Genomic DNA, 18,663 nt, shown 5'->3' with positions numbered 1-18,663 from the left:
ACTAGAGCGTACTATTTGATCGCTCATTATTAGTTCAGCTCTAGACACAAACACACAACCACTAACATTCAAAGGTTCCCTAGACCTTCAGAGCTGGTCTCAGTTGTGGTCAGCAGAAGGCTATTTTGGAGATGCTAAGGCTGATGCAAGGCCCATTTCGTTCTGTATTTGAGGAGATTCCAGATACCCTTGCCAAAGGCAGAGATGGTGTGAGGAGGGCTGGTGTGGCCACAGTCTCATCCGCAGGGCGGGAGGTTCGGGGGGGCGGAGGGGGAGAGAAGCCGGGGTTTGGGGCTCCCAGCTGCCACTGCCAACTTTGGGCCAATCAGCATGTCCCGGTGTTCCGGGCGCCCCGCCGCTCCGGCCGCGCCTGCCCGGGCCGAGGAGGGGCCAGGCCGCGGGGAGCGGAGCAGGGAGGTGGGGATTCTGGGAGCAGAGCTCATTTCCTCCTCCCGGCCGCCCCTGGCCCGCACCCCATCTCCACGTGCGGCGCCCGGGGCGCGCGGCCGAGCGGCGGAGGATGCTGGGCATGTACGTACCAGACAGGTTCGCCCTGAAGTCGTCCCGGGTCCAGGACGGGATGGGGCTCTACACGGCCCGCCGCGTGCGCAAGGTGGGTGAGCGGCCCGCGCAGGCCGCGCCACGTCCCAGGGCCTGCGGGGAGTGCGGGCTTGCAGGGAGCGGGCGTTCTGGTCGCCTTGCGCGGCTGCAGCGTGAGGCTCGCCTGGGCCGCCGTTTCCCGGAGCCCCGCGCCAGGCGGCCTCTGCCTTCATAACAGTCGTTGTGGTCTTACCTCTCACTTCATGTGCAGATGGGCCCGGGCAGCCTGGAGCACAGTACAGGCCCAGGAATCTCAGAGAGGAGGTCTTTCGCACTGCCACCCTGGGGTGATAATCTGAATCTTCGGCCTATTTTCTTTGCGCTTTTTAAATTTTACTTTTGACATTGGTTCATCTTCCAGAGCTGCAGGGGCGTGCGATTAGGGCAAGCGCAGGCTGCCCCTGTGTGATGACGCACTACAGATGTTGCAGAGATGTAGAAGACAGAATACTAAGCACTCCGAATCTTGACTTACAACCTTAGAACTTGGTGGCTTGAGCTATGGTGGGTTAGCAGATGTGAAACGAACCAGAGGAGGCAGGACAGAAGCACCCAGAGTAAGCAGGGTCAAGGTTCACTGAGCAGGGCCCATGCTTGGTACTTTATCCACATGTGTCATTTGGCTTTACCAGCTCAGCACACTCTGGAGCCAACTCTTAGTGCTCATTTAACAGGTGAGCCGAAGATTTCTAAAGTTAGACATCCTGCCGAGCTAATGCATTAGACTTCAAACCCATGGTTTCTGAATAGAAAGTGTACGGTCTTTTTAAAACACTCTGTTATGGAACAACATGCCTTATAACCCTGCCCCTGACACCCCCCCCCTCCAGGCTTTGCTTTGATACTTAGGAAAACAGAGGTTCAGAGGTTCAGAGGATACCTATGGAGATCCCAGTTTCCGCCTCTGATACTAAGAGCAAAGACTAATAGACAGTGCTGGGTTCACAGCCTTACCCACAAGAAGTTTCCAGAGCCCGATGGAAAAAACCAAAACAAATATTAACATTTTATCGGTGGCTGTTTGGGAGGGTGTTCATATGTAAACACACAAAACACAGGAGTTAATACTTCATTTAATTTTGCAATGAGTTGGAGAGATGTTGCCAAATGACCAAATGTTAAAATCAACAGTCTTCAAAGCCAAATACACCCATCATCAAATGACTCCCTTGTACTGTTGACAGTCTACTTCTGTTTTAGTCTTACAGCCTGAAAAACTCCCAAGTGGACTTTTCTTTAAGGATTCTGGTATAACTATAATTAGGAACCGTTTCTTGCTCATGAATAGTAGGACACAAGTCATTTGTTCAAAAGTAAAAGTTATTTCATAGTCCTTGTCTTTATTACTCAGGTCTTTTTCAGTAGTTGGATGGTCCCTTTGCTTTTGATGTTTCTGTGTGTTGGTGGAGTACTGCTTGGTGTGGCATGGAATATCTTGAGTCGTAATAAGGCAGCATTGGTAGGCACTCATCTTATGCAGCTAATGGAACTTTTACTGAACACAGACTTTTCACCTAGGTTGCTTTTGGCATGCTGACCACGCAGAACACTGCTTGCAATAATCTAGACTACCTTTGACAGAGTTGTCATGCTAAGATATATAATCACAATGGCCACTGATGACTTTTAGTCGACTTCCGCTTTTTCCTCCCATAAATACGGGGGACAAAACTGAAGCCACACAACAGATTTTAGCTGACTTGTAAGTTCAGGCTGAATGTTCTTACATGCCTTTCCTGTTTCACTGTGTCTCAACTTTTATTATCCAAGTCAATCATGTAAGTCTTACCTGACCACACATATTTCAGGAGGTCTGAGAAGGTAACAGCCGTGATTGAAGCTGTGTTAAGGACTGCCTTTAAAAATGCTCATGTTCTTCTAAACAGATTTTGGGATTTACCACGTGTGAGCATGTGTTGACAATTATAGATGTTGTATCATACTTTTATAGCAGGTGTGCTTGTGTAATATGCCTGTTTTACAACGTAATTGAAATTCAAGTTATCTGTTGATTTAAAGTTTAGAGACTAGAGTCCAGAATTGGTTTGGGGAAATCTTTCAAGAAATGTCCTATTTGTACATTCCACAAGATATATTAGGAATTCCTTTTGCAAAGGGACCTCATACTTCTCTAGAATCACCCCTTTGTGAAGCATTTTTTTCCTTCATAATGACTAATTGGAGTGACAGTTTCATCATGTCCTGGTCCTGTAATGACACACCCCTTGTAAATGTACTGATCAGTGTTTTACTTTGTTTGCAGGCAGCATTGATTCTTGATTATTTAACAGTTACACATTAAAGCTTGGGTGTGTTCCTTTAACCTGGGGAAGAGAAACTGTGTTTTGGAGTAAGAAAGAGTAGATACTGATACGTTCCAAACAATGATATTTTAAAGAACGCCGTAAGTTCTCTAGTTGACACATTATTGTGGTAAAAGTGAGCACACCTGAGTCGGTACATTATCCTGGTTAATGTGAGTACACCTGAGGTGGCACATTATCCTGGTAAAGATGAGCACACGCTAGTCGACACATTATTCTGGTAAAGATGAGCACACGCTAGTCGACACATTATCCTGGTAAAGGTGAACTCACCCGAGGTAACACATTATTCTGGTAAAGGTGAGCACACGCTCGTCGACACACTATTCTGGTAAAGATGAGCACACGCTAGTCGACACATTATCCTGGTAGAGGTGAGCACAAGCTAGTCGACACATTATCCTGGTAAAGGTGAACTCACCCGAGGTGACACAGTATTCTGGTAAAGGTGAACACATGCTAATTGACACATTATCCTGGTAAAGGTGAGCTCACCCGAGCCCTAGAGATGTACAATTGCCTCTCAGGTTCCCATGCCTCCCACTGTACCAGCTGTCAACTCCCTGTTTTTCATAAGTCAGACACTTTTTTCTGATGAAAAATGTTAATGAAAATAATTTTAATGCCCAGTTTGTAAAAACAGAATGAAAATTTAAAAAGTAAAGTTGAAAGTGTGTAGTTTAGAAGAAAATACATGATGATCAAAACCAAACTAACCAACCAAACAACAACAACAACAACAAAAAACCCAAAGAGAAAAGAAAAGCAAGCAGAAGAATGATTCCCATGTTCATATAGAAAGATTAGATTTTGTGTAATAATGTATTTTGCTAATTAGTTTTAGAAGGTGACCCCTTTAAGACCAGTGGATTTTTATCTGGCTGAAACTCTGCCAGGTGATGTGTATTTATTTTCTGGTGGCTGATTGTAACTCACGGGTCTGGAAATAGAAGCACTACAGTGACACTGTCTCCCTGTTTGTACAGCCAGGTCTTGCCATGGGGACCCATCAAGGCCTCATGTTTACTGCTCTTACAGATTTTTCAAGGTACACCATAGATCAACTTAAACTGACATTTTCTAAACTTTGTATTTTGCTTTTTTGATGATAACAGCTACTAATAATTAAAGGTTTTGTTTATAATTTAATAGAGTTTAACTAATGAAATATTTATGAAGCTGTTGCAATAGGAACTGTCCTTACTACTGGAGACAGAGGGTGAATGACAGAGATAGCAGTCAAGAATGCTTTTCTCAGTTCTTACTCAGGCCCTGTGGCAAACCCTGCTTTGTAGGTGATGGAACTGATGCTGGGGAAAGCTCTGTCCTATACTAATGTTCACAGAATCTGAACTCAGGTCCTGACTGCAGCATTAAGCATAGTCTGTTATGGAAAAACTGTGTAAACAGAGACTTCTAGAATTTTCTTTCTGTGATCCATGGGAGGCAATGAGGTTCAGACTAAGTGTCAAATTTGAAGGCAGAGGGGACAGGGTATGGTAGAATGTCAAAGAACAAGAATGATCAAGGCAGTTTCCGGGGTCTTAGCCTGAAATCCTGAAAGGATTGAATTGCTAGTCAGTAACTGACATAGGGAGTTTGCGTGGATCAAGTTTGAAGAGATGGATGGTTGTGGAGCAGCAAATGCTCAACCTCAAGTTTGTATTTAGGATGCCTGTTAGATAACTGGGGCATGTCATGCATCAAGATAAAGCATATACTCACACTTCCTTCCCCGATCTTTATTTTGTCATTTATTTTATATGTAAATTTTACAGTTACAATTTTTTTCCTTTGGCTCACCAATTATATTTTAAACAGTAAAAGTAAACATTTGTGATTGATATTTATAGTTTTGGTTTTTCTTTGTTTTGGGGATAAAACATCATCAACAAAATCAACTTATGGAAAGAATTTATTTTGGCCTACAGTTCCAAAGATAGAGTCCATAATGGTGGCAGGCAACCTGAGCAGGAGACTTAGAGACACACACAGAAAGCAGAGAAAGTAAACTGGAAGTGCCCCTAGTCATGTACTTTCTACAGCATATCTACACCCTTTATAGGTTCTGACACTTCTTCAAATAGTGCCACTAGCTGGAGACCATGTGTTCAAATACCAAGCCTATAGGTGATATTTTTAATTCAAGCTATCACATTCCACTCCCTGGCCATATAGCCTCATGCCCATCTCATGATGCAAAACACATTTAACTCATTGTTATATTTCGTATATTATTAACAGTCTCAAAATTGTTCAGCAAGCACAACGTCTCAAGTTTCTTCTGAATCTCAAAGCATCTTCTTAAGTATGGATACCTGATAAATAAAAAAAAGTTGCATATGTCCAACATACAATATCAGAGAATATAAGTTCCTATTATAAAAAAGAATAATGAGGCTATAATGAGATAACACTGGACCAAAACAAGACCAAAATGCAGCAGAGCAAACACCAAATCCTGTAGCTCCACTGTCTAAGACTTCAGTTTCAAAGGGGTTAGATAGCTCCATCCCCTCCAGCTCTGCTGCCTGCAATATACATCTCTTTTTGAGCTGGTTCCACTCCTTGTGTGTAGCTCTTGGTAGATATCTCATGGCTCTATCATTGACAATATGTTATCTCTATGGAAACTCAGGCTTAACCTTCATGCCTTTATGTAATGGCGTCTTAGGGCCTCCTGTGTTCTCAGGACCTTCTTCAAGTGGCTTTACCCTTGTTATACATCACCTAGTTTTAGCAGCTCTTTGAAACCACAGAGGTAGAATCCCTGATTCCTTACTCTTGCATTTTGTATATCTCCAAAGCAATTCCTCCATAGATAAGCATGCCATGTCGGGTTGCCTGTGTGGGGTAGACATTAGCCCTCCCCTTAAGCCTTCTGTTAGTAGTAGCTATGATATGTTGAAGCAGTTGCTTTCTGGGAGTAAGCTACATTTTAGTCCTTTTCCTTTCACCAATTAGAGACTCAATTGGATGGGGTCTTGCCCCGAGGCCATCTTTCCCTTCTAATGTAGAGCAAGTCTCTCCTCAATGGTCCTAATCTCTTTTAACAACTACAGCCTCGCCGGCTGTGGTGTCACACGCCTTTAATCCCAGCACTCGGGAGGCAAAGGCAGGTGGATCTCTGTGAGTTCGAGGCCAGCCTGGTCTACAAGAGCTAGTACCAGGACAGGAACCAAAAAGCTGTGGAGAAACCCTGTCTCGAAAATCCTGAAAACAAACAAACAAACAAACAAAATACAACAACTACAGCCTCTTTTCCAGCACATGCAGTGGGCACCATAAATCTTCCTAGGGCTATTTTTTTCTCTTTAAGCTCTATTTGGTATTCTTCTTCTCTACTTGATCTTTTCATTGTAGACTTGAATAAGCATGACCGGTAATAAACATGCCATCGACTCATTAGCATACTGTCTTGAAATGCCCTCCACCAAAGAAATTAGTCCTTTCAAATTTAACCCTGGGCAAGTTTTCAGGGCATGGGCAGAGAGCATTCACTAAAATATCAGAAATGGCCTCCATTCAAGGGGTTTCAGAGGAAACCTCATGAGGCAGGCCACTACTGTATGCAATACTCTAGTACCACCGTTGTTCTCCATTACTAGAGGGTCCGTCTCTGATCCCAGTGCCCAACTGCTACTCCAGCTCTAAGTTCCAGAGTATTTATCTTGGTTCATTTTAATCAATGGACTTTTTGTAGTTTTTCTTATTAAACCAGGTATGCAATATTTCGTTTGAATCTGTGTATGAAAGTTTCTCTCCTTATACCTTGAATTGTTTAAATGACTTTCAATGTTTTTTTGTTTATTTTTATATTTAGTGAACATTTTCTCAAGGTCTCATTTGATTGTTTATATTGGTTTGTGCTTTGTGTTTTACAGATAACATTCTAATTTAGCTGCTGGAAATCTTGCCATCTCTATTGATTTATCTCTAAAGTTCAGAGAGTTTATTAGAGTTTGTCTAGGCTCTGATGCCACCTTGCCCAGAGTGAATTACTCTTATGTCACCTAGCAAAAGAGGTGTGTCTCTGATGTCATTTAATATAGAAGTGAGTACCTCTAAGTTCACCTAATACAAATGAATTCCTCTGACATTACCTTACCTAGCATGGAGGTGACTCTGATTTCATGATACAAGAGTGAGTGCTGAGGTCGCCTAGCATGACAGTGCCTCTGAAGTCACTTGGTGTGCTAATGAATGAGACCATTTGATCTACAGAGGCAGATTTATCTTCAGCTTTCAAAACTGTCTTCCTAATTACTGTCTTTCAACCTACTTTTTAAATATCCTGTGGACTATATAGATTGGAGCTGCCCTTGAACTATTCTCCAGAAATCTTACTCTTATCTCTTTGTTTTCCTTTGAGATATGTCTTTAATTTGATTCTTCTTTCTCCCTATGTTTCAATACACTTTCTAAAAATATCCAATTGTGAAATCGTGTTTTTAAATTATCAAACGTTTTCATTAATGGTGATGGGGAGATGGATGAATGGACAAAGTACTAGAAAAGTGGAATTCGGATCTTCAAGGCCTGCATACAAAAGCTGGGGACTTTGCCATTCACTTGTCATCCAGAGTCTGGTAGACTGGAGATAGGGGTCCATGGAGCAAGCAGGCAGTGGGACTAGATAGATCGGTGAGCTCTGGATTCCCTGAGAGACCTTCACTAAATAAAGTGGAAAGCAGTTGAGGAAGACACCCATTGTCAACCTCTGGTCTTCACAGACATGCACACACATGTATGTGCTCTCACACAGGTACACCCACACACATGGGAATGTATATATATACATGCACCTAGACTACAAACCAATCCTCATTCAAGTAAGTTTTTATTAAAAAAAATCTTTTGAGTTGCTGTATTTCAATGTCTTTAAGTTTCATTAGAAAATCCATGCATAATCTTTTTATTTATTATAATTAGTTTTCTTGTTTGCTGTGCGGGATGGAGGCAGGCCTTCAAGCATACAAAGTAGGTCCTCACTCACTAGCTGTATCTCTAGCCCTTAGTATTTCTGCAGCTGTGGGTTCCATCTGCGGAAAAGTTGGTTTGCCTTTCTTTCTTTTCTTTACCCCCTGACTTGGGTCTTATTTTTTTCACTTTGATTTCACTCTCTCTAGCAAATGAAACTTGTTCATTTAGACCCTTTTTGTCTGTTCTGCAGGTGGCATTAGGCTGTTGAGTCCCATCAGTCAACTCTTTGGCCTCTGTGGACTTTCCTGCACATCAAGGGTAGATGCCTACTGCATGTCTGACTTTGAAGTTCTTTTCCAAACTCTCTAGTTTTCAGTGACTGGCCCAGGCCTTATTACTACCTGTCTTCTTGCTTGTTAGCCTCATGCTGGCTCTTTCTGACTTTAGGTCTCACGGTTACATGTTGCTCGTAGATGCTAATATCAGTTGTTTTGCTGAGAAAATCAAGTATGTAAGGAAGAGGAGCAGAAAAAAAAATACACTGCTTTCTGCTGTGATATTTCTCTATACTTATGCCTATGTCTATGACTGTCTGACTGTGTATCATCTCTATATACCTCCACCATCCCTTATTCACAACTCTGTATTGCTCCTTTCAGTAGTATTTTATATGATTCACTTACAGTGCAGAATGAAGACATATGGACACCATAGCATTTCTTCCCCTGATGTCTGCCATAGCAACTGTGAATAGTAGTCGTGCCTAGATTCCAAGTGAGGAGAAAGAGATAATAATGGAGCCATTGGATAGACTTTGTAGTTTAACTTTAATTCAATTAAAAACTTATGAGGTAGTCCCACAGGATGTCTTCATTTAGGTCATTAGTTTTCTAACCCAGGTAGATTTTTTTTAACCTGGTTACATTAATATTCATAACAAGACCAAAGTTATAATAGTAAGGTGAACTGATTTAGGGGGCGTTTAGACTCTGTCTTACATTCACAAGGAGAGAAGATTGGGTGATCTTCCCATTGAACTCTTTAGAAACACATCTAATATACTGATGGGGGCATAATTATATTATAAAAGCATATTTGTGCACAGTACTTTAACAGTGAGACATAATCATCTTCTAAAGGAGACTTTAAACTCCTGTGAAAAAAACTATCATTATTTCAGATATACATGCTTCAACTTCAGATTTGCTCTGAAGTTATAATTTACATATTCTTCACATATGTGTTTATTTGTGAACTAAATAATACACAGTACTTCAAATATTATTTTAATGTTTAACAAAACAGTAATTTCCAAATGCCTTTTGATACCAGCCCATATTCACTTTACTCCAGTTGTCTCTAATTTTATTTTTAATAACTGCTTATTTGTGAACCAAGATCTGATCAGGGACCACATACTCTTTCTGGATAATTTTTTTTAGGGTGAAAAGTTTACTTCCCAGCTCAAAAAGCTGGACTTGGCCCACCACCCACAACACACCAAATTACAGAGGGGTAATGGGAAAAGCTGAGAGAGATTGGCCACATTAGCAAGAAGAATGAAGAAGGGGGTGTAAATGACACAAGGCTGTCTCGGGCTGCTGCCATGGGGTTTAGGTTTAAGCAGAGGGCAGGAAACATGCATAATGGCACCATCTTAGTGAGGTGTGGTCCTAAAGTTTGTTATTCTCTAGGTCTAATCTGTCCTGCAAGGTAGTCCTTTAGACTGTTTCCTTGTTTGTCTGTTAATCCCTGAGGTGCATCCTCATCCAGAGACAGGTTTCCCTCTTCTTGGTGTTTAAAGTGAGTTGAGACAAAATTTAAGGACCGTAGAGTCCCTTTCTGCCAAAGAGAGTACAAACACAAAGCAAAGACAGGGAAGCTGGGCTTTCTTTATGGTTTTAGTTATCTTGTAAACCTAAGAGAGAAACAGAACTTTTTAGTAAAAACAGCTTCTCAGTGTCTGCTTCAATACTACAATGGTTGTATCTCTTCTATCACAAGCACACATACCTGGATAAACAGGTATGTAAAGTTGGATGCCATCTTGGGGTACATGAGACTACATCTTAAAACAGATGTACACACATGAATATAATTGTCCCTTAATATTACATATGGCTTGATAAATTTCCACACATTTACGGACCATGCCTCACAACTGACACAGCAAGGTCAACAACTCACAGTCGGTACACTCAAAATCTACACCTCATAGTCAGTACACTTAGAGTCTACACCTCACAGTCGGTACACTCAGAGTCTATACCTCATAGTCGGTACACCCAGAGTCTATACCTTACAGTTGGTACATTCAGAGTCTACACCTCACAGTCAGTACACCCAGAGTCTACATTTCATAGTTGGTACGCTCAGAGTCCACTCCTCACAGTCAGTACACTCAGAGTCCACACCTCACAGTCGTACACCCAGAGTCTGCACCTCACAGTCATACACTCAGAGTCTACATCTTACAGCTGGTATACCCAGAGTCTACACCTTACCGGTGGTACCTCACAGTCGGTACACTTAGAGTCTACACCTCACAGTCGGTACACTCAGAGTCTATACCTCACAGTCAGTACACCCAGAGTTTGTACCTCATAGTCGGTACACCCAGAGTCTACACCTCACAGTTGGCACATTCAGAGTTTACTCCTCACGGTAGGTACATTCAGAGTCCACACCTCACAATCAGTAAGTACACTCAGAGTCTACACCTCACAGTTGGTATTCTCAGAGTCTACACCACACAGTTGGTACCTCACAGTCTTACACCCAGAGTCTATACCTCACAGTTAGTACACCCAGAGTCCACACCTCACAGTCGGTACACCCAGAGTCTACACCTCACAGTCGGTACACCCAGAGTCTACACCTTACAGTCGGTACACTCAGAGTCTACACCTCACAGTCGGTACACTCAAAGTCTATATCTCACAGTCGGTACACTCAGAGTCTATACCACACAGTACAACCAGAGTCCACAACTCACAGTCGGTACACTCAGAGTCCACACCCACAGTTGGTACACTCAGAGTCTACACCTCACAGTTGGTACACTCAGAGTCTACACCTCAGAACCGGTACACCCAGAGTCTATATCTCACAGTTGGTACACTTAGAGTCTACACCTCACAGTAAGTACACCCAGAGTCTACACCTTATATTTGCTATACTCAGAGTCTACACCTTGTATTTGGTGTACTCAGAGTCTACACCTCACAGTCGGTACACTCAGAATCCACATCTCACAGTTGGTACACTCAGAGTCTACACCTCACAGTCAGTACACCCAGAGTCTACACCTCACAGTTGGTACACTTAGAATCCACATCTCACAGTTGGTACACCCAGAGTCTACACCTCACAGTCAGTACACCCAGAGTCTACACCTCATAGTCGGTATACTCAGAGTCCACACCTCACAGTTGGTACACTCAGAGTCTACACCTCACAGTCGGTACCTCAGTCTTGGTACATTCAGTCTGCACCTCACAGTCGGTGCACTCAGAGTCTGCACCTCACAATCTACACCTCACAGTCAGTGTACCCAGAGTCTACACTTCACAGTCAGTACACCAGAGTCTACACCTTACAGTTGGTACACCCAGAGTCTACAACTTACAGTCGGTACACTCAGAGTCTACACCTCACTGTCAGTACACCCAGACTCTACACCTTACAGTTGGTACACTCAGAGTCCACACCTCACAGTCAGTACACTCAGAGTCTACACCTCATAGTCGGTGCACTTGGAGTCTGCACCTCACAGTCTATACCTCACAGTCGATACACTTCAGAGTCTATGCCACACAGGTGACAGATAAGGACTTCAGGTTATACACTTGATCTTTTTCTCATGGTTTATAAAGCCTCTACTTGTGCTTCTCATCAGGGTATCCATTCTGTCCTCTATATTAGATTTCCAGAGACTGGTTTTAACAAAGTGTAGGACTCAACATTTGTAACAACCGTGCTAATGATTCTCATGCAGTAGGCTTCAAAGCACACATTTTGATACTACCTTCTCAAAGTATGACCACCAAGGTGCTGCAAAGATTGACAGGAAAATTTAAATTTTATTTATGAACAGCCTTCCTCTGAGAATGGTAAGCATAGTTCTTTCTTGTGCAAAATAGGATGGATTTATGATTTTTATGGAAACTAGGTGATGTTCTGGCTGATAGGCTTGTCTTTCAAGTCAGGCAACACTCATGCTTTTCATTTTAACCCCTGCCAAAAGCTGTGAGGAAGATGGACGCATAGAGTATGGTCTTCAGATGTCAGAATTTGAAAGCGGAGCGGTTTAACCCTTTTATGTTGGCTTCTGTGTTGTGTGTTGAAGCTTTTAGACTAAAGCAGATTAAACTGTATTTAAAAAACATGGAAACATTTTGTATTAGCTTTGTTGTTTGTTTATATAGTTAATATTTTATAAAGTGAAGATGTGGATGAAAAAGATTCTAGGTGGTAAATTGGTTTATTTTAGTAGCCGATATTACATTGATGCTTTTACAATGTAATTTTTGCTCTATAGGGTGAAAAATTTGGACCCTTTGCTGGAGAGAAGCGAATGCCTGAAGACTTGGATGAAAATATGGACTACCGACTGATGTGGGAGGTAAGGTATGGTTGTTAAACGATCAGGGATCGTTCCCCCTTGTATGGTACTATGGAATGATACTAAAGTAAGGCCATTGAATCAATATTGGTCTCAGTTGAGTTTTATGTCCTGAAATGTCTTATTGCTTTATTGTTTTAATGATTTATTTTTTAAACTGTTTGTGTGTGTATGTGTGTGTGTGTACACGTGAGTGAAGGAGGCTGTGGAGTCCAGAAGAGGGTGTTACATCCTCTGGAGCTGGAGTTACAGGTGGTGATAAACAACCTGACCCTTGGCAGAGCAGCATGGGCTATGGCGTCATCTTGCCAGACCTGGAATGTCTTCATGAAGGTCAACATTAAAAATGCTAGACTTCTGCAATAGTCTTCTACACAATTCTTTTAGAACTCTGAAATTTAACTATTGTTCCCCAAAATGGTAAAGAATGTTTGGATTTCAAAGTGAACATGCACTGAATTTAGAATTGTATCTTTGTAAATGAAATTGTGCTTTTCTTTTAACCTTTATTTCCCAATTGCAGTTCTAATGATATAGAAGTAACTTTACATTCCTTGTTCAATGCACACTTCACACTTAAGCTATACTTACCTTTGGAATGTACATGTAGGAACTAGGGTGTTGTAAACTGCTTTTTACCATATAAAATTTCTTTTCTGTGGGATTTGCATATGTGAGTGTGTCTTATTTATCATGCAGATTTCATATCCTAGTTTCAATTACTTTTTGGCTTGTATTGATTAGAAGAAGGGCCAAAGGATTAGAACTAGGGAAACAGAGGCTTGGAGACAGTTGAAAGTGAAATTCGAAGACCTCAGCAGCAAGAATTCTATTAGGTGGGCAAGAGCTGAAGCTTGTGTAGATGGGTTGAAAGGTAGAGGTTGTAAGTCTTTTGTGTTTTTGTTTTGTATTGGTGTGCATTTTAGATAGGGTTTCATGTATCTAAGGCTGCCTTGGAGCACATAAAAAGATTTATTTCAAGGTTTAAATCATGCAGTTGTGAGAATCTGAAATGTGTGATGCTGTGATTTAAATGAAAATGACTCCCATTGGATCAGATGTTTGAATACTTGGTTCCAGGTTGGTGCCACTGTTTGGTTGGCTTAGGAGGTGTGTCCTCCTGAAGGAAGTTTGCTACTTATAGTGGAATTTAAGGTTTCAAAAGCCACGTACTATTTCCAGTTTTCTCTCTTTTTCCAGCTTGTTGTACAAGATGTGAGATCTTAGTGGTTTCTGTTACTATGTCTGCCATCTGCTATCAAGATTCCCTGCCATGATGCACTCTTTCCCTCTGGAACTGTAAGCCCCTCTACCCCAAACCCTTCTTTCTTTCATTTACCTTGATCATGATGTTGCATCACAGCAATAGAAAAGTAACTAACACAGAAGGTGAGGCAACAGGCTGGAAACTCGGATGAAAGCTAATGATTTGTCTAAGGCAGTGTGTTTTTGGAAATCTGCCATCATTCTCTTAAAGCCATGGACCAGTCCAGTGAGAATCTCACATATTATGTTGGGTAATCTCTTTGATTTTTTTTTTTTTTTTTTGGTTTTTCGGGACAGGGTTTCTCTGTAGTTTTGGTGCCCGTCCTGGAACTAGCTCTTGTAGACCAGGCTGGCCTCGAACTCCCAGAGATCTGCCTGCCTCTGCCTCCCGAGTGCTGGGATTAAAGGCATGTGCCACCACTGCCTGGCTTTAATCTCTTTGATTTAAAGTGAACTTAATGTGCAGAATATCAAAGTTAGTCTTCGGTTCATTCATGTAGTATTGCAACTTAGCTGTTGACATATAAATTCATCATAACATGTTGTCTGCAATCAAAGCATACATATAAGCATCCTACTATTACTGACAGTGTTGTTGACGTTGCAGTTGTGAGAAAAAGAATTCTAAAAGGTTTCTGTAGCACAAGGGTCAAGAGCAGAAACTAGGAGTGGCCTGTACTATAATCCAAGTAGAAAATGTTATTGATGCTGTGCTTATTTAGCAGACTGTTTTAATTGCTTATTTTTAGGAACCTAAGATGTTTTTATGGCTTCTAACATGTTTCCATAGGCAGTTCATTCTTTTGCCATAAGATTTTCAGAAATTAAATGTTATGTGACAAAGGGACCCCAGCCCACCACTCAAGGAAAAGCCTATAAATTCTTAAAAATGGTAATATTTAACAAGTTGTTAATGGCTTTTGCTATTTGTTGTCTGGAAATTTTTGTGGTGAGACCAGTGTTCTACACAGCCAGCGTGTTGTGAAGCAGATAGTGACTGTAATTTTTCTCTGGTAAGGAATTTTGAGAAAGAAAGTATAGGGCTTTGTTTCTCCATTATATGTGATGTTTTGGCAGCAGATCATTGACTCCTATGACTCTTGGTATCTTTACTATTTTGCTTTCACACACTAGCACCCCCAGTGCTGCTTACTTACTTTGCTTACTTACTTACTTACTAACTCTTACTCTGCCACTCACAGAACTTGATGTATTTTGATGCTTGTTGATGTTAGAGTTATGTGGTGGCTGGTGTATCATCTTTGTTTTACTTTTTAGTTAATGCTTTGAATGCGGTACAGTTTGGAAGGTGTAAAGAGTAAATCACTGGGTTGCTTCAGGTTATCCTAGGGAAGTTGTACTTAGTCCTTTCCTCATTCTTCCCTTCCCTTCTTTTCTCTCCATTCTCCCTTTGTTATTATTAATTTATTTGTTGACAATTTTACATTGTATATAATATATTCTGGTTACACTTATCTGTCAGCTCTCTTATCCTCTTTCAACTCCATTCTCCCTTCTCCCTCTCTCCAAGTTCCCATCCTACTTCCTAATCTTTTTGAGTATAACCATGGCTGCCTGAGTAGGAATGGGTCTTGGAGTTATCCACAGGTGTATGAATAGCTCACCACTGGTCATATCACTGAGACACTGACTTCTCTCGCCCAGCAGTCCTCACCTACTATTAGCTCTCCTAGACAGGCATGGACCCTGAGCCCCTCCTCCACCTATGACTGGATATTGATGGACTGTCTTGTGTAAACTCTGTGAAGGCAATAGTAGCTGCTGTGAATTTGTGACTGCCACAGCCTTGCCATGCCCATAAGACAGAGCTTCATTGCCGACTTCCCATTGACTATAATCTTTCTACCCCTTCTTCTACAATGTACCTTAAGAACTGATTTGGGTGTTTCATTTAAGGACGAGAATTCTCCAGTCACTTGTTTTTAGCCCTGCCTTGATCAATCATAAATGTCTGCATAACTGCTGTTCACTCGAAATACAAGCGTCTTTGATTAAGACAAAACAGTACTAGTGTGGGGCATAAACATTAATATCTAGAAAGGATCTTGACAACATGTCCATTTAGTCTACTAAAGTAGTAATTTCATCTCTAGTGCCTGTGATCCCAAATATTGGTTTTTGACCAGATCCACAGTACTGGGCATGAATTCCTTCCAGTGAAGCAGACCGCTGATTCAATCAACAACCAACTGGTTATCTCCATAATGGTGCGCCACTATTACACCAGTAAGCACAGTTTGCTGGGAAAGTGGATATTACATCATGCTATGTCCAAAGCTGAGAAAGACCATTGCTGACTTTTCTCCTCGAGATGCCAGCATAGCAACTGCTGGCACTATGAAAGCTAACCAGCAGGGAGGAAGCTTCTAGTATAGTTCCAGCATCATTTTACTGTTTTGTAACCAAGATGCATGTGCTTTCATCATCAGGCTCTTACTGATCAGTTCTGATGGTAAGCTTAGAGGAATGGTACTAGCCTGTCTTACTTTGGGATACAATGGGATTTTCTGGCCAATAATTCCTATGGAGATATCCCACACCTGACACTTTGGATAAATAACACATGGCTTCTGAGATTGGTATTATGTACTTATGCATGGTGCTTCTGTTGAGGCTACTGCCTTTCCCCTTCCCTCCCATTTCCTTCTCTCCCCCTTTCCCTTCTTCTCCCCTCCTCTACCTTCTTCTCTCATCCCTTCCCCTTCTCTCTTTTGCTTGTCCTCATCTGGTATTCATTTGGATTGCCAGCTAGATCCTACTTTTCCAGTTGTGCTGCTGGCCGGAGGAGGAATTTTTGTTAGTGATAGATCTTCTGAGGGAATATTAAAAAACAAAAACATGCAAACAACCAAACAGAAACATAAGCAGGGAACATCTTTTGTACCTCATAGCTTCCCTGCTCTCCCTAGTCTAATCCTCTCCATGATTATGCTGCGTGAGCTGCATCAGAACCTGGAGTTACACTTGACAGAGACTTTTACTCCTTCAGGGTTGACAATGCCAACATCCAGACAGAGCAGAGAGAAAGAAGAACAACTAGACCTTTTATTGAGTCTGTTCTGGAATCCTTGATTATTCTCAAAGGGAGATAAAAGAATAACTTTCCCAGCGGGTGAAATCAGCCAGTTATTGAAAATATGTCTAATATTTATGCTGCTTCCTGTAGCCACCATGCTGCTCCTAGATGATCAATCCTACTTATGTTGTAGCTATGACCTATGAACCAGATGCTGGTGAGAGTATTAGAAATAATACCCTAATAAGACAGCACAAGACACAGTTCTTTCTCAGTATATATTTTATTGTGCTTATGCTGCTGCTGATGCTCATGGATAAGGAAGACGCCCCTGGTGGTCATTTTATATCAAAGCATTGGAGGCGTTACTCATTTTGCCTACTGACATATATCGGTTTCTAGCAGCATGCACAGTAAGTATGTAAACGGATTTTGTGAGCCATGGGGAATGCTGGCATTGCAGGGAGCTCTTCTTCCCTCTTGGGATACAACTTGGGATTTAAGATGCCCACTGCTTCTGAGCATTTCCTAGAATTTCAACCTTTTGCTGTAATGGCTACCAGGATTTGAACTTCTTTCTGTCCTTAATGCTTATTGAAGGCTTCTGATTTTTGCATTTATTTTAAGTAAAGTGTATCCCCAGAAGAATGTTGCTTTTCTTGGGCTTTAGGCCAGCTGTCAGACCTGGGGTTACAGCCAATGCTTGACCACAGATGTTTCCCTTGAACAGTTTGGCGGTCTGTGCCCAGTTGTCTGCATTGTAGCCTTTCCTGCACTGAATTAGGGGTTCTTTTGCCAGGTGGCTTAAAGTTATGACTATATTTCCTTTCATTTTATTTTCTTAGACTCATCCTTAAGACTAAAACACATCATGTGCTATTGTCAAAGCTCTTGGTAATGCTTTTTAAAATCTCCACCATTCATTTCTATGATACATTTTTAGATACTTCATACCACAGTTCAGTCCCTCTCTCTAGCACATACCTTGACAGAGTTTGTGTATTTCACTTCCTCTTGCCCTTGAGCATTATGCAGATGTTCTGAAACAAGCTTTGTAGCATCCACCATGTTTGTCTTTCCAATAGCTCAGATATGCTGGCTTTGGGTTTTCCCCTCCCTTTCCAAAAGACATCTGACTGTGCCTGCAGGAGTTTGGTATCAAAATGCTTCCGTTGAGTCCTTAAAGCTTTGTATTTTGCTTTGGCGTTTCCAGCACCATTTACTCTCGAGGTTTGCATCTGTGCTGAGATCACACAGGGCTCTGTGTGTCCCTCTCCTCTCTGTGCCCCACTCACACTCTGCCCATGTTTGTCCCTCAGCCTTCCGAACCACTTACGATACAGTTAAATGTCTAGTGGTGATTCCTTATGCACAGAACAGATGTAACCTTGGTCTGTAACCTTGGGTGGGCCCTCGAGGGAAGGAATACTTTCATTGTGTACCCAATCAAAAGCTCATGTCCAGATTTTACCAGAATCAGGTGCAAAAGAAAGAGTCAAGTGAGATATGCACATTCTGAGTGTTATTTTATAGGAAAAAAAATCTCTTTTACTTAGATTCAGATTAATTTTTTGTTATTATATCATCATACTTAATAAATGTGTCAATTCACAGAACATTAGAAACAAAGCATATAGACCTTAAACTTCAATTTTGAAAAAGTACCAATCTCTTATAAAGAATCAACCCAGCTATAAAACAGTTATGTACAAAGTGCTATGAAGCTATCTGCTTTGCCTGTGGGAGACTGAGTAGCCAGAGGAGGAGAAATCCTGCTTCCTGCCTGCAGTCCCACTGAGCTAGGATGGCCTCACATCCCTAGATACTGATGGCAGAGAAGTAACAAGTAATGATGAAAAGAGAGGAAGAATATTTTATCACCATGTTGT

At 41.6% G+C, this 18,663-nt stretch overlaps 1 protein-coding gene across 1 annotated transcript in view; it reads left to right on the top strand.

Moving 5' to 3' along the window:
- Window positions 1–402: 402 nt before the first annotated feature.
- The window catches only part of Prdm5 (PR/SET domain 5), a 154,703-nt gene continuing 136,442 nt past the window's right edge, over window positions 403–18,663 (top strand). The window contains exons 1-2 of the mRNA XM_057770980.1: window positions 403–613; window positions 12,388–12,471. Of these exons, the coding sequence (XP_057626963.1) occupies window positions 521–613; window positions 12,388–12,471 (177 nt within the window). The 5' untranslated portion in view covers window positions 403–520. The remainder of the gene's footprint in view (window positions 614–12,387; window positions 12,472–18,663) is intronic.

Source organism: Chionomys nivalis, chromosome 1, assembly GCF_950005125.1.
Source record: "Chionomys nivalis chromosome 1, mChiNiv1.1, whole genome shotgun sequence".
NCBI lineage: Eukaryota > Metazoa > Chordata > Mammalia > Rodentia > Cricetidae > Chionomys > Chionomys nivalis.
Note: the sequence above shows the minus strand (reverse complement) of the source record. Positions and strands in the feature narration are given on the sequence as shown.